This window comes from Chroicocephalus ridibundus, chromosome 15 (assembly GCF_963924245.1).
Source record: "Chroicocephalus ridibundus chromosome 15, bChrRid1.1, whole genome shotgun sequence".
Classification (NCBI taxonomy): Eukaryota; Metazoa; Chordata; class Aves; order Charadriiformes; family Laridae; genus Chroicocephalus; species Chroicocephalus ridibundus.
The window spans coordinates 11,305,564-11,321,373 of NC_086298.1; the positions used below are offsets into that span (position 1 = coordinate 11,305,564).

At 55.8% G+C, this 15,810-nt stretch overlaps 1 protein-coding gene and 1 non-coding gene across 2 annotated transcripts; one reads left to right on the top strand and one right to left on the bottom strand.

Annotated features, from left to right (window-relative positions):
* Positions 1-8,402: 8,402 nt before the first annotated feature.
* Positions 8,403-10,794, bottom strand: LOC134523920 (ly6/PLAUR domain-containing protein 1-like). The gene is made up of 4 exons (XM_063353446.1): positions 10,706-10,794; positions 9,355-9,495; positions 8,879-9,164; positions 8,403-8,452 (listed from the first exon to the last, which is right to left on the bottom strand). Exons 1-3 carry the CDS (start codon positions 10,779-10,781, stop codon positions 8,968-8,970), a joined length of 414 nt encoding a protein of 137 aa, XP_063209516.1. The 5' UTR covers positions 10,782-10,794; the 3' UTR covers positions 8,403-8,452; positions 8,879-8,967.
* A 3,191-nt stretch (positions 10,795-13,985) lies between these two features.
* Positions 13,986-14,113, top strand: LOC134523957 (U6atac minor spliceosomal RNA). Its single transcript, XR_010073450.1, has one exon. It is a non-coding gene; the product is annotated as a U6atac minor spliceosomal RNA (small nuclear RNA).
* The last annotated feature ends 1,697 nt before the right edge of the window (positions 14,114-15,810 follow it).

Sequence of the window (15,810 nt, forward strand, 5' to 3'; positions counted from 1 at the left end):
GCTGGTCCGTCCTTGCCGGCTGCGGCAGGGTTCGGCGGGGCTGCTCTGGGTACCCCTGGCCACCCCTGCAACGTCACTTGCCACCAGCCGGTCCAAGAGCAGGACTTGCATAAGGAAACCCCGGCAGATTTGGTGCTCCGTGGTGTCACACAAACGTGAAAGCACGAGGGGGGATCAGGAGGGATCTGCTCTGAGTCTGGCTCTGCTGCACGCCCCTCGGGGGACGGTCTGCTTTATTATGTTAAGACAGGCCTTTAATTGCTCTGCGTCTCCATTCTCCCCACATGAAATGGGGAAAACAATCCATCCTTTTGTCCCATTATTGAAATCTTCAGGGAAGTGACTTCGTCCTATTATTATTTTTGCATTTGGCTCACCACAATGGCCACGGAGCCCTAATGCGCTAATGAATATGGATGCAGGGATCGGTCTCTTGCCTTCTGTAATTAATCTTGCCTCCATCCTACTGGGTCATCTAATGAGCAATACTCAGACAAATATCCCCCTGGAGTCGTGAGCCTCGGCGGTTCCTCGGTTGCACACATCAAAGGGGAGCGGGTGACATCACGGAGATCACAGAAAACATCAAGTCTGTCTGTCTGGGGGGGAAAAAATAGCTTCTCGCAGATCCACAGCTGGTGGGGCTTTTAATTACACAAGGGCTGAGGAACATTCCAACCATAACATCCTGCAGCCTCTCCGCCACCAGACAACGCGTCTTTTATTAGCATAGGAATGTATCTTTAATAAACTGGAGGTTTTTAACTTGTCGGACGGCGTCGGGGACTGAATCCGCAGCGGTGTTTTTTGGCCGGGCTGTTGCATGGGCAGCAGGGCAGGTTGTCCCACGGCTGCCGTGGTCCCCTGCCCGTGCCGGTAGGATGCTCGCTGCTCTCCGTGCACCCTCCGGTCCCAGGCACCCCGCGCTCGTACAAGGGGGTGGCTCACCGGACCCTCCATGGGCATCTCACAGCATCTTCCCTGTGGTCCCACCGAAATCCACCCCCACCCCTACGAAGACGGGGGCTGGCAGCACAGATGAGCTGTAAGCAAGGCTAAAGTCATCCAGGCAAAGGAGCGAGGCCATTCCGCAGCCTTAATTTTCTCTGCCATCATCAGCGCCCGTGTGTTTGCACAAACTAGGCTTTGGGGGGGCTGTTCCATGCAAATAAATTTGTTTTCTCCAATTCCAAAACTGTTGTCACCATCTTCCTCACCTCTGTGTGCGCGTATATATGAATAAATGAGTGTAATTCAGCAGGGTTTGGATCTTTAGTTGAGGTTTTCCTTCGCCCTCCTTAAAGCAGCGCTGGAGGGAAGGTGACGCTGAGCGGTTGCTCCACCAAGTAACAAATCTCCTGTATTGTTCCCTCTCCGTTATTTATCCTGAGCGGGTGGTAGGAAGGCAGCCTGAAAAAGCGGTCTGTGTTGCGAGGCGGGCAGCCCTGCAAATGGCTCTTTGCTTTAATCCGTGGCGGAGGAGCCCGTGGGGGCCGGGAGAGGTGCGACACCGGAGATTTGTTCTATTGATTAACCCAGCGCCGGGACGGGAGGAATCAAACACTGGGAGTGGATAAAAGCCTGGGAGGTGAATAGGGCTATTGTCGGGTTTGGTTTGCAGGTTATTGGGTTTGGGGGATTTTATTTTTCTTTTCCCACCTGTGGGGCTGAGAGAAAGCGGAATAACTTTTCTAATATTCCTCCCCATTTCCCTGTTTCAACTTCCCCGGTTAACGCCAGAGAGACGCCCCCCCCTCTGCACGCCAGCCAAAAGTAAGGTTTCACATTATTGCATCTGACGGCTCTCATTCCTCAGGCACTTTCTTTTTCCTTCCTCAAAGGAGGGGAAAAGAAAATATGAAAGATTTCAAAACTTGAGCACCTCCTGAGTCTGCAAAACGCAGCCCCATGTCGGGGGGGATGCTCTGAGCGGGGGGGCGGGAGGGAGGGTCGGTGGGATCCGGCGCAGCTTGGGAAGAGTTGCATTCGTTTGACATCCCACTTGCCTTGGGGCCTTGGAAGATGTTTGCGGTTTCCAATTAATCTCATTAGTTTGGAAGTAGAGGGAGGGGCGGGGAGGAGAGGCGAGAAATAAAAATAATTTCATGGGGAATTCTCTTTAATGACTTTTTAAAAACATGTAATTGAAATCGGTGCTGGTGGAAAATGTTTTAATAGTGCCAAAGACGGCTGAGGGGAAGCAGCTCATAAAAGCTCGTGTTTGAGGGATGTGCTGGGACAGGGCTGAGCCGCGGGGGCACAAAGCTGCCGGGGGGGCTGGCACGGGGATGGGGACAGGATCGGGACCCACGGATGGGTCCCCTTGGCCTGGGCTCCGCAGATGAGCCACCCCAGCTGCAGCGAAGCCCCGGGAGAGCCCTGCTTGCCATCACCGAGTGAGCATTTAGTTCCCTTTTGCTGCTCGCCTGAGGTTGAAGTCGCAAGCCTGGCAACAGTCGGCGACTCCTGCAGTTTTCCTTCGCCTCCCTCCCCGACGAGGTGCCAGACCCCGCGGGTGCGGGCGGCCGCTCTTTACCCGCTGTGGTGACATCGGGATGACTCAGGGGTGGCCTGGGGTGAGGACAGGGCTCGGTCTGGGCGGGCTCCAGCCCCTCCATCCCTGGAGGCATGGCCGGAGGAGGGACGGAGCCTTCCTATCCGCTCAGGGCGTAAAAACCTCTCTGCACAGCCATCCCTTCCCGGCCACCTCACCGGCAGAGGTGTGCCCTCCTCTCCAGCCTCCAGGCTGAGCATTTAATTGATCGGATTATCCCTTATTTACTAATTAGCAGCCTTGTTCTCAGACGGCAGGAGCGGGGGCCAGCAGCGCTTTGCTTTTATACCGGAGCAGTTGGTGTTTGACGGCGGCAGAGGCTCCGTCAGCAATTTGCCATGATTCATTTCTGCCGTGTAAAACTGAAACTTGGCACGGCGCTTTCTCGGGAGCAAAGCGACACCGCCGGGGAGAGGCAATGCCAGACTCTGCCCACCTTTTAACTTGCCTTATTTTTCCTTATTCCGCACCAGGGTTCGGTTTTCTGTGTTTAACGAGCTCCGTAATTACTGTCAGAGAAAAAGTCTACTGCTCCATGGAGGTAGCACTGATAGAGAAGATATAACCCGAGGGGAGGGACATGACACGGACACCCAGAAGACCTGGCTTTTGTCCCAAAAGAGTTACCCACTGCAAGGACACATCCTCTCGTCTATCACCCACCCCCCTCCATCCTCCTCCACGCTGCTGCCCACGCCGCGGTCCCTTGCTCAGAGAGTTCATCCATCCTCCCCCGGATCAACACTCGCTGGCTAGTGCCACTCAGGCGACTGAATTTGCGTCCCCACACCTGGGGAGAGGCAGACTACAGGATTGGGCCCACCGTGTCACCAGATGGTATTATTTTTATTCCCCCTGGCTCTTAATTAGTGAGAATTTGGGGACTTGGGGAAAAAAAAAAATCACGCGGCGCCGTAGCATCTTCCCTTCCTGCCACCCTACCAACCACCTCCGCTGAAGGACAGAAAGCAGCAAACTACGACAGAAATATCCACCCGCTGCACCTGTGAGGTCGGCGAGCGTGGCCCAAGGGTGTAAGATGCTAAAACAGCAGAGTGAAAGGAAAAGGCTTGAAGGTGTGCTGCCAGGCTGGATAAACCAGACAGCTGGGGAGGACGGACACTCGAATCCACTGACGATCCATTAGCAGGCCCTGTAAGGAGATGCGCGTCTAGCTTCTGAGCCAAAGAGCACACCTTTTGACCTATCAGCAGCCAAAATCTTCCATGCATTACTTAGAGGCGTCCCAGGGGCACGTACAAACCAACGTCTTTCCCTCCCAGAAGCCAGTTACACAAAAGGAAAGTCTGCCCTGGGAGAACGTCTCAAAATACATGTCCGCAGGTCCGGGTTGCCCTGTGCTGGGGCTGCTGCCCGTGGAGGCTGCGAGGCAGGGATGCTGGGGCTGCGGGAGGCACGTGGTACCCGGGACGGAGGACAAGGCGCTGCCGTGTGGCTTCATCCCGTCGGTCAGACACCGCTGGCTGCCGGCGGGCCAGGGGACGATGCCTGCTGGGTACAGCGGGGCAGGTCCTCCCCCCACCACCGCGTTCGCTCTCTCTCCAATGGATCAATTGTGTTGGGAGAGCTCCGGGCTGTATGTAGGTCAGGCACATCGCTGGCTCCAGCACTGCCGTGAGGGTATTAAAATGAACAAGGATCCCCCCTTCTCCCTCCATCCAGCTCCCCCCGACGCCCAGCCCTTGGCAGAGGGTAGTTTTGGCTCTCGGCCTAAAGAAGAAGAGCGTTTCTTTGAGGCTTTGGGCTCATTTGAGCAGAGCCAGCGTGTGTGCGGCTCCTGGACCAGCACGGAGGCTGTGCCCCGCACAATGAGCCCTGTACAATGGACAGACCCAGCGATGAGCTCCCCGTTTGTCTGCGCACGAGGAGAGCTCTGCGCCGCCCGCGGAATGGGCGACATGACCCAGTTCATGGGTTCTCCGTCAATACGGCTGGCGTTGCTCCCCCTCGGCTTTGTGGAAGGGAGGGGGCCGAACCAGCTCCCAGAGCAGGGGCATTTCTCTGCCGCGGCCCAGCGCAGCGTCGCCGGGGCAGGCTGGGCAGCCCCAGGGGGGAGGGAGGGGGATACCCCCCCCGTGGTCGCTCCCCTGCTTGTGTCTCCCCAGGAGGGGAGCAGATAAGTGAGTGACATCCTAACCTTCAACACCAGGACCTCTGGGTTTGGCCACCCAGCTTAGATTCCCCCCCCCGGAAGCCTTTATCAGCCAAGGAGGAAACCCAAATCCCCTGGGAACTCAGGCTGCCCCCGGGCTCGCTGGCTGGAGGGAGGGGGAGCCGTGGTAAGAGAGAGAGAGCAGAGAAGAAACTTTCTCACATAAAAAATTCAGTAGTTTAAAGCAAACTTTGCACTAGCTGAAGATTTGACCTTGTGTTCTCTCCGAAGAGCAAACAAGAGAAGAGCGAGGATCGTATTATTTTGCCTGAAATTTGGAGTGGATCAGACCCCTGCTGCTCCGAGCTCCTGCCACGAATGGCTATAAACAACACGCATTTCCGGAGGCTGAATTAAAGAGCCAGCCCGAGTACTGACTGTATTTTTAAGAGATGTTTATTTGTCCTCGCTCCCTCTCTATAAAGAGTTGCACAAGGACTTACTAAATTTTAACCCCACATTGTTCTTGGGCAAACACTGCCCGTTACCCAACGCGAGGAGCGCTGGCAGCCCAGATAAGCTCCCGTTTGCTCAGCTCCCGCTCTCCGGAGCAGGCAGGGCTCCCGAGACGGCCCCGGCCATCAGCGCCGCACGCGCAGACCCCGCGGACCCCGGCGACAGCCAGGTCGCTCCCGGTCGCCTGCGGACCTCCAGCGGTTTTCTGCCAAAAAGTTGTTTGCACGAAGGTGGGGATGCCCTTGGTCTGCGGGAGCTGCAGCTGAGCCAGTCTCGGCTCTTGTCCTCCTCATTTTACATTAGGGAAAGGGTGAGAAAACACGAACGCCGGCCGAAGGGCTGCGCTGGAACTCCCCAGGCGAGTCAGGTCCCAGGGAAGAGCCTTGTCCCGAGGTCCTCCTACCCCAGCTCCCACCACCACAGGCAGCTGCGGTGGGTGCATGCGCCGCGGTCCATCCCTCCTGCATCCCTTCCTGCAGGCAGCGACGGAGAGCGAAACCCCGAGAGCTCCCTCCTCCCGAATCCGCACTGTCACAGCCAGGATCGCTGGTGAACACACGGAAAAGGCTAAGGGGGATAGGCACCGCATACTTTCTGCCGCCTTTGATTGCCAGGCTCCGAACAGCCTGCGCTTCTGGACCATCCGCCGGCATCCGGCGGGGTGGGGAGCTGGGGCTGCACGGCTGCCGGCGTTGGAGCAAGAGCAGCCTGGAGTGACGGAGTTCTGGGGGAAAAAAAAGTGGTTTTGCTGTTCACCAGGGAAAGGCTGAATAACCAGCATGAAAAGCAAAGCCCGGCGCCTCGGCAGGAAAACCAGGCCAGCCCCCCCTGCCTTACTGGGAGCCCCCAAGAAGTCCCCACCTCCCGGTTTTTGGGGGCGTTTGGGGGTGTTTTCCCCGCCTTGGGGGGTATGTAGCCACAGGGCGCGAGGTGCTCAACGTGGTTCTCCAAAAAGAAGAAGGATCTGTGCCTTGTAGAAACATTTCTGAACTCGTGTTTGTTCCCTCTCCTGGGTCTGGGCAGAATGTCAAAGCCTGCTCTGAGCTGGAAATATTTTAAGACTAGCACTCACTGGAGACTGAAACAATGGCAATTCTTCAGCTACTGAGGCTCTTATAAAAGGGCTTTTGACACAGAGGCTGCTTAGGATTGGGATGGTTTAGGGGTTTTTTTGTAGTTGGTTTTTCTCCCAGAAAGCAGGGCGCTCGTGTCCGTGTCTGTGCGCGCACTTTTTGCGTGTGCAAAGTAGTCTCTCGGCTTCCAGCCGGGCCGTCGGTGCGAGCGCCCAGGAGAACGCCCGCAGCCCCGCGCAGACGCAGCCAGCCCCGGCGAGGAGGGAGGACGCGGGGCTGGGGCGGGATGCCACGCAGCCATGCAGGAAAGAAGACATTTGAGAGTAAATGTCAGCTTTTGCGTTTCTGAGTTTGGGTCTTTTTTTAAACACGTGGGTGGGACTTTTAATGCCCACACAAAGCTGAGACGGTTTCAGTCTCCGGGGCTTATCCAGAAGATTCACACAAACACTATGGAAAGTGTCTCTCTCTGCTCAGGAGGATGAAATTTGACGCTGCAGAGATTTTAACCCGGTATTCCAGCAAGGAGCCTCGGTGGTTAGTGTGTCATATCTGATAAAGGCTAATCAGCCCTCCTTCAGGCACCGTTCCATCCTTATTTTCATCTGCCTCCCATGCCTATTGCGTTCTCTGTGGTATGTACTCACATCGCAGGCAAACCATTCTGCTCGGCGCTGGTCCTCCTTTGACACAAGACCGAAAGGCAAGGCAAAGGCTGAAAAAGTACACGACGGCCCCCACAACCAGAGCCCTTGCAAACACCCCGGGCAGCCCCCAGCCGGGTCTTCAGCATCACCTGGCAACCACCAGTGTCCAGCACCACCAGTTTGCGCCGGTGTGGGGACGGCATCCCACTGGGGAGCAGGTTTCTTACACAGACCCGCTGTCGGCTGCCTGCCCCGAGCCCGGCATCCCCTGGCCCCGCTTGTGCCGTTCCACAAAGTCTCCTCTCCTCTCTAGGTGTCTGAAGCCTCCTCACCAATTATCCCAGTCGCTGTTTGTTCAGGCGGTGTGGATTTAGCTCTCCAGCCTCGTGTGTAGTGTGTGTATAGGGAAAGATAGATTGCCGCTACTTTCCAGTATAAATCACATTCCTTACAACACTCCAAAGTAGCATTTTCAACCTCAGGGTGCTAATAGGATCCAGCAGGAGAAAGAAATGTCAGCTAAGTAGCAGGCGCTGTTTGGAGAGTGCAATGGAGCTGATCCACAGCCCCAGGGCAAAAGGAGCAATCCCAGGGCAAAGGTTAAAGAGTTCAGGAGCACTCCAGCCTACTTAATTGCAACAGGCCTCTTACACAGCGCAAGATGGATGGCTCAAGCTGGGCAAGGGGCGCAGAGCGGGCCGGCAGCATCACCACCTGGAGGCACGCAGGCGGCCGGGGACCGCGGCCGGGGACCGCGACGGAGGGGACGGCGGCCGCTCCTCGCCCCTCGCTTCTCCCCAGGATGCTGCTGGATGGCAAGGTGGTCCACGCCACACCGGGACACCCCCCCCGGCCACCAGCTCCGTCCCCTCCCCTGGGAGCCCGTCCCCAGCCTCGGCCGATAAATGGGAATTGATATTGGAGCGGGCTGGTGCGGCGGAGGTTTTGTTGCAAGAGCTCGGCACGGCTCTCGTGCAGGCAGAAAAATAACCGGTAGCGAGAATAACTCCAGCTGCCAAGGAAATGTTTCCTGCCCCCCTGAAAATCACAAGGAACATTTTAAGGGGAAAGAGGGGGAATCGGTTAGTGTCGCTGTTCTTGTCATTTTTACAGCATTTGTTCGCTGATTTCTTTGTATTTGGAATCTTCAGAACCTGAATGTCCCAGCCCCAAGGTGCTTCTGCTGGGAAGGCGCCTCAGATAATATTTTTAGTAGAGTTTTGACTTGTTTTTCTGACACACATCTGATAAATGTCATCAAAAGCTGATGTTTTGCATGGAAAAGGTCTTTTGCATTATTTTTTTTTTTTGATCTGAAGAAAAAAAAGATTAGAATAAAAATATTTCATTCTTTTCTCACCAATGAGGTTTATGCTGTTTCCCTGGTGATAAAAGCACAAGGCTGGCTCTTGAGACATGTGCATTTAATTCCCAGCTCTATCACAAACCCCCGCGATGACCTTGAACAAGCCACTTAGGCTCCGATCCGCATGGGATGAGATTTTTTTCTGTTAAAGCTCCCGTTTGGCCTCTTGGGTTGGGAGAATGTCTGAAAATAAAACAAAAAAAGCCCCATTCGTTTCACACCGGCACCCCGTTCCCTACCCCATCGCCCACCCACCCCACGGGACCCACCCTGCCCTCCGTGGGGGGGGATCCATCCCCGCACCCCGAAGCCCACCCGTGGGGGTGCCGGGCGGCGGAGCGAGGGCCGAGGATGCCCTCTCGTGGGAAGAGCCGGGCTCGGCTCCCGGCACCCCGCGGGGACGCAGGCAGGGTCCCCACGGGTGGCAACGGCTACCCCTGCTCCTGTCCTCCCCCTGCCCCAGGCTGGTGGCCCCCTCCCAGCCCGGTGACATATCCCCCATCCTCCCCGGGATGCAGCCCCGTCACCGGGACATCACCGAAACCTTTCCAGGGCAAAGCATCCGGCACCTTTTATTGAGGAGAGGGGAGAGGAGGGCGTCCTGCCCACCTGTGAGAGCAGGGATGGGGACATCCCTGCTCCCAGCCTCCCTGCCGAGGGTCCCATGTGCCCCCCCCCGCCCCCCGGCCCTGGGGGGCTCAGGAGAGGAGCAGGGCAGCGAGGACGCAGGGCAGCAGGAGGCAGGTGCCAGCGAGGCCGGGGGGCGGCCGGGGGGCACGGGGGGAGCCGTTGCAGAGGTCTGTGTCGCAGCAGTGGATGCGGACCCCCGGCAGCTCCTGCTGCTGGCAGTGACGGGAGGTGGCACAGCCGCTGGTCAGCAGGATGCCCAGGACCACTGCAAAGCAAGCACAGGGCAGGACGTCAGGGACAGGGGGGTGATGGCCGGGGTGGAGGGTGATGCTCTGCCAGCCTTACAGCCGGGACGGGTCCCGTATGAAGGCTGCAAGGGTGGCTTGGATTTTTTTCAAGCATCATCCGCCCAATCCATCACCCCCTGCGGCCCCGGCCCCTCCGGGCAGACTCACCGCTCTCTGTCTTAATGCAGAACCGGTGTTTGAAGCCCTGGTGGGAGTGGGAGCAGGTGATCACCTCTGGGTTGGAGCACCCCATGTCCACATTTTTGGTGCCAACGATGATGTTGCAGCCATAACACTGGAGTCCGGACACTAAACAAGAACCATATGAACCACAACTGGATTTTTTTTTCCAGGGGGAAAATACTTCAGCTCCGTCCTCGCTGCTCTCTAACGACGGCTTTGCAGCGCTCTCTGCCTTGCCAAGTCGCATTAAGCACCGAGCCGGAGCCCGAAGCCGCCTGCCACTTGTTTACCCACTGGGCACACAAAAATATAAAAGCATCTCCCGCTAGAGGTCAGTGCGAAATCAGAGATTAGCTCGAGCTTTCCGCTGGGATCAAATGGTGGGAACAAGGGAGCTTTGAAACAGGGTTTGTAAAGAGTAGGCGAAACCTCCCAGCCACAGCCATCACCCAGCCAGGGCTCCGTCGCTCTCCAGTTTTGCCTGTTTCACCAAATTCCTCCAGTTTCAGCTGCGCCTGCGTTGGAGGCACCACACCGGAGGGACGCTTTCACCAGCGTTGGTTTGGTTTTCTCCCTGAACGCGGCCCGGCTTTTATCGCAGGGTCTATCAGGGAGGCAAAACAACTCAGAAAGAGAAGGGAAATCCTCACTCAGAGCTAACGTGCCTGTGACCCCAGGACAGTGACATCGGTGTGTCCCCACAGCTTTGTGCTGGCGGCAGCTCAGTCCTTCCCTGCAGGGCCAGCGGCTGTGTCTGAGGATTGCTTGCCCTAGACCGGCATGGCAATTAAGCCATTTCTCAGGTTTCTTTTAAAAAAAGAAGCCTTCAAAGGCTATTCATTTCCATCGTCCACAGTTTAAGGCAAAGGCGGTACCTGATCTCTGTGTTGGTTAATCACCGCAGCAAAAATCAGGTTGCATTACTATTGCCGTTACCTTTCCCTAGCTCTGAATGCCGACCCGGAGCCCTTCCCGAGGGATCCTGGCCTTCTCTGCTCCCCCAGGAGCTTCGGGGGTCGGGTGAGCCCCCTCGCACAGCCGGGCACGGCAAGGGGAGTCCCTGCCCCGGCAGGACCGGGGAAGGGGAGCCCAGGGGATCCCGGCTCCTGGTCCTCGCTCCTTACCCGCATGCCCTTGTTTTGTACAAAACGCGATGACATTTGCTGCGTCCTAAAACCCCCAGCGGATGGCAACACACAGCTACATCGCTTGGGGCAGGAATGGCCCCAAATCCATCCCAATAAGCCCCACTTTAGCAAGAGGGTGTGGGGAGGACGCGATCAACCGTAACCCAAAGCAGGGGCAGATTCCACACCCCGGGGACGGTGGCACTTACCCTCGGGGAGGACGAAGACCACGGTCATCAGCGAGAGGATCCCATGGGCGCCTCCAGGCATGCGTCCTGAGAGCATGGGGGTCGGAGGACAAAACACCGGCGTCTGGGGCACGGACCACGTCTCCTCCGGCTCTCCCTCCCGCCGGCCGTGCACGCTGCTGGCTTTTCACCTGCCAAACCCTCCTCCAGAATTCCGGGTGCAGCAGGGATCTGGCCGCTCCCCGCTTCTCCGGCCAGCCCCGTGGCCCCCAGCCCTGCGATGTCGATGCTTAATTTCTCCCTTTTCCCCTTGAGAAATTCTCCGAGTCTTTCAGTTCATGCACAGACGTGAGTGCGTATGTGCTACCCTCGGTTATTTCTGTCCTATTTCCTCTGTCCACGATCACTTCCCATTAATACTACCGTGCAGCAGCTCTTGGAGAGAAATTCTCCCTAATCAAGATTTAGTTTTAAATCCACTTCGAAATCCTCTAATTCAGTTGGATTAGGCAGAAGGGGTTTGGGGAGATGTGTGCTTTTACTTTTTTTTTTTTTCTTTCCCCTCCTCTTTTTCCTCTCTGAGCTGCCTCATCTTCATGAATGGACCCACCGGCTTTCTGTGACATATTGTGCTATTTAAAGAGAGCAGGAATAATTTTATTAAAGAGAAGCAGTCAACTAATTTTAAATCCACGGCTTGAGATTCCCTAAGGAAGTACAGCCCTGGGGATGGCCATGGGGCTAAAGGGAAAACCTGACGGAGGGAGGGGTGGCTTTGAATGTGTTATATGCATTTGCGCACAAGAAAACAGTTGCCTTAATAAAGCAGCAAGAAGCCAAACGGGGCCAGCCCCGGGTTTGCACCGGCTCTGGAGGGACCCGGTTGGGGTTGTTTGGAGGTTGGGAAGGGGGTCGGGGGGACAGCAGGGGAGAGCACTGAGCTGCGATGGCTCCGATCCTGCGGGGCTAGGGCCAGACCCGCAGCCACGCGGGGCATCGCAGACACCACCAGCCACAGGATCAGGCCCCCCAGACCCCCGCATGCTCCCCCACCGGTGTCCCCACAGGCAAAACCCCAGCTCTCGGTGGAGCTAATGGGACTTAGAGAGCTAATGCTTACTAATAAGAGAGCGTGACCGAATGCGTGGGATTAAAAAATTAAAATGACAAAATAAGCTGCTTACGCAGCCCATCCAGCAACCGACTGCTAGCAGCACCCAAAATCCCCCACCTGGGGCACCCCAGCCCACCAGGCACCTCCTCGGCCAGACACAGGGCAGGGGCTTGGACCTGGTCTCCACACAGCATCTTCATTAGCAGGAACGCTCATTAATATTTCACTGGGAGGCAGCACAAACTTGTCCAAGTCCAGGCATCTACAGCTCAGGAGGGGCAATTAGCACCTGGGAGAAGTGCCTAAGTAACGCAGCTCATTTATTCAAATCACTTAAACCACCCACGGCGTCTCGCTTGCCTCCAAACAATGTGATTATAACGAATGTCTAACACAGCAAAGCCTGAAAGCCTCAGGGAGAAGGGATAAAACGCCGGAAACGGGATTGATTTAAACACATGCATAAACCAGAGCATTCAATAAGGAGGGGAAACTAACTTTTAATCCCTTAATAAACTCATCGGTATCTGGAAGGGGCAGCCAGGAGCAGTCTGGGCTCTGGTGAGACCCTGCCTGGAGGACTGTGTCCAGCTCTGGAGTCCTCAGCGCAAGAAAGACACGGAGCTGTTGGAGCGGGGCCAGGGGAGGCCCCGGAGATGCTGGGAGGGCTGGAGCCCCTCTGCTGTGGGGACAGGCTGAGAGAGCTGGGGGGGTTCAGCCTGGAGAAGAGAAGGCTCCGGGGAGACCTTCCAGCCCCTTCCAGTCCCTAAAGGGGCTCCAGGAAAGCTGGGGAGGGACTCTGGAGCAGGGGGTATAATGCTAGGATGAGGAGTAACAGTTTCAAACTGAAAGAGGGGAGGTTTAGATTGGACATTAGTAAGAAATTGTTTGCTGTGAGGGTGATGAGCCCCTGGCCCAGGTTGCCCAGAGAAGCTGTGGCTGCCCCATCCCTGGAGGGGTTCAAGGCCAGGTTGGACGGGGCTTGGAGCAACCTGGGCTGGTGGGAGGTGTCCCTGCCCAGGGCAGGGGGGTGGAATTAGATGGTCTTCAAGGTCCCTTCCAACACAAACCGTTCTGTGATTCTGTAATTCTACGGTTCTATGATTCTATGCTGGGGCGGTGCAGCAGCTCCGGGCAGCTGGTGGCCCTGGGGCCACGCACACCTCTGGGCACGGCACCTGGCTCCATCTGCAGACTTGTCCGGCAGAGTGGCTCCTCCGCAAGCGGCACCAGCTGGTCCTTCCCACAGGGAGCCAAGCGGGAAGCTCCGGCAGAGCCGGTTGGGCTGAGGGACAGCACGGTGCGCGACAGCCGGCGTCGGTGGGACAGGCAGCGGGACGCTGGGGTGGGTAAGAACATCGCTCTGGCCCCGCAGCATCTCCCAGGGCCACCTGAGCTGCTGACTTCGCCAGACATTTGCTTCGAGTTTATCCCGTTGGTGTGCAGAAGGCAAAGACCTTTAGAAAAGGGAAAAAAATACCCAACCTCTGCAGCCGCTTCCACGTCTGGAAGCAGCAGACGTTTCTTTCAACTTGTCGTTAGCTCTGATGCAATTCAGAGAGATTTGTCAGCCCGGGGGCAGCGGGAACACGGTAGGAAACGGCCCCCCGCCCCTGCCTGAGGAAAATTTGATTAGCAAATCCGCCGGTACACTCGTGTTCCCACTTAAACCTTCGGGATACCCAGAAAGAGAGCTAAACCCTGCGCGGATTAGACGGGTTCGCCCGCAAATCCTGCTTTAGAGCTCATCCCTGCGGGAGACAGAGCTCAGCCCCCGCCCCGCGCTCCGACCCGCACCCACCCGGGGCGGGACTTGAACCCGCGGTCTCCCACCCTCCCGCCGCCATCAGCGAGGCGGAAGTAGAAGCGCCTTCCGCCGCTGAACGCCCACGTTGGGCGAGGCGCGGCGCCAACGGCAGGGGGCAGTCCGAGAGGATCCGGCAGCTGCGCTCTGATTGGCTGAGGGCGGTGAATATATTAAGACAGCGCAAGAAGGGCGCGTCACCGCGATTTTAACGGGGTTTTCAGGAATTTTCTACTATACAAGGAACTGAAGTGAAAACATCCGTGGGGATCACAAAGAGATATCGAAGGGAGAAGGAAAAGAGCGCAAGCTTTCTCTCACCCTACCCGTAATAAAAGCGTGACAGTGGAGGTTTAAATAGCGGTAGACAAAACGAAACTTTTGTGTTGTATGAAAGGAGAGAAGGTTAGCACTCCCCTTGATAAGGATGGAAGAGGCCCTCGTGGCCTATACAACACGCATACGGTTAAGGCACTGCCACCTACTTCGTGGCATCTAACCATGTTTTTTTTTTCCTTAATGTTTCAGGGCAAAAACCCTAAAAAACCCCAGCTCTCTCCAGTGCCCTTCTTCACCCGGATTCTCCTTTTCCTTCAGCCTAAAAGCACCCAGCAGAGCAGAGGCCCAGGGTGACAGCTCACTTTCCCCACGCAACACACTATTGGCCTACAAGCAAAGCTCCATCTCTCCTGCAATGGAGAGAGCTCCAGGACAAGCCAGCCCAGTCACCACAATTAGCTAATCCTGGCCATCAAACCACACCCGACACACCAGGCTGGACGTATAGCTAAGACAGCTCATGCCAATTGCCTAGAGCACAAGTCTTATGAGGGAAGTTCTTATGAGGGAACAGGGTTGTTCAGCCTGCAGAAAAGGAGGCCTAGGGGAGACCTTATCGCTCTCCACAACCTGAAAGGAGGGTGTAGAGAGGGGGATCGGCCTCTTCTCCCACAGAACAGGTGATAGGATGTCCTGGTTCCGGCGGGGATAGGGTTAATTTTTCCTGGTATTCCATGCCATGTGAGCCATGCCCACCCTGAGCTGCCAGGGGAGGGGGCAGGAAGTGGCCGCTTGGAGTGGGCTGGGGCATCCAGGGTCCGGCGGTTCCGTAATCATGTTTGTATATTCCTCTATCCATGTTATTGTTGTTTGCTTGTTCCCTTTGCTGTTCTGTTAAACTGCCTTTGTCTCAACCCAAGAGTTTTGCCTTTTTCTTCTGATTCTTCCTGTATTAGGAAGGCCCAAGCGAGCGGCACGTGGTTCTTTGTTGCCGTCTGAGGCTAAACCATGACATAGGACAAGAGGAAACTGCCTCAACTTGCACCAGGGGAGGTTTAGGATGGATATTAGGAAAAATTTCTTCAGGGAAAGGGTTGTCAAGCATTGGAACAGGCTGCCCAGGGAAGTGGTGGAGTCACCATCCCTGGAGGTGTTTAAAAGAGAGGTAGACATGGTCCTGAGGGACATGGTTTAGTGGGAGCTTGGCACTGCTGGGTTAGTGGTTGGACTCTCTGACCTTAAAGGTCTCTTCCAATCTCAACAATTCTATGATTGTATTACTCTGTTCCCAGGTGGGATACTAGGGACTTAAACACCACCTTTACAAAGGACAGCTTTCTAGCAGATCCTTTACATCAGGGCATTTCGTTCAGGGCATTTCGACGACCCCTGTTCAAGAGATTTCCCCCTGAGAGCAGGGAAACCATCTCCCTTCCCCATAGCTCCTGGGCAGGGAATGCTTTAGCACCGCTGGACAAGCAAAGCCACTCACACCGACACCGCTACAGGGGAAGCACAACGCCAGAAAACGTTCTTGAATCTGAAGTAATACAGCAGCTTCTCCACCCAGCCACATCTTGCAACTGAAAAGTTTCACGGGCCTGGGAGAAAAAGACCGAGAAAAAAGAATCACGAAGAAATTGATTATTTCAGCAGTGACGCTCACCAAGTCTAGAGACACGGTGTCCTTTCCTGAAGGTAATGAAAAACCTCAAAAGACAGCAATATTATTAATAGCCACTTTAGCACCAGCTCAACATGAACTCTATATTTTAAAAGGAAAAGCTATACCTCATGTCTTGCAGCTGTCTTCTCCGCTAAGGGTAAAGCAAGGCAGTCTCCGAGCAGCCACTAGAGGAGAGGTTTGTACCGTAACTGATTTTCCGTTATCAAGCACATGAGGTTGGTACCAAAACAATGGATTTTTGC

Bases quoted from the DNA above. Each gene is read 5' to 3' on its own strand.
- LOC134523920 (XM_063353446.1), bottom strand. From the start codon at position 10,781: ATGCTCTCAGGACGCATGCCTGGAGGCGCCCATGGGATCCTCTCGCTG. The intron at 9,496-10,705 runs GTAAGTGCCACC...GTTCTTGTTTAG, and splicing joins GGTCTTCGTCCTCCCCGAGG to TGTCCGGACTCCAGTGTTAT. The intron at 9,165-9,354 runs GTGAGTCTGCCC...CTTGCTTTGCAG, and splicing joins CTGCATTAAGACAGAGAGCG to TGGTCCTGGGCATCCTGCTG.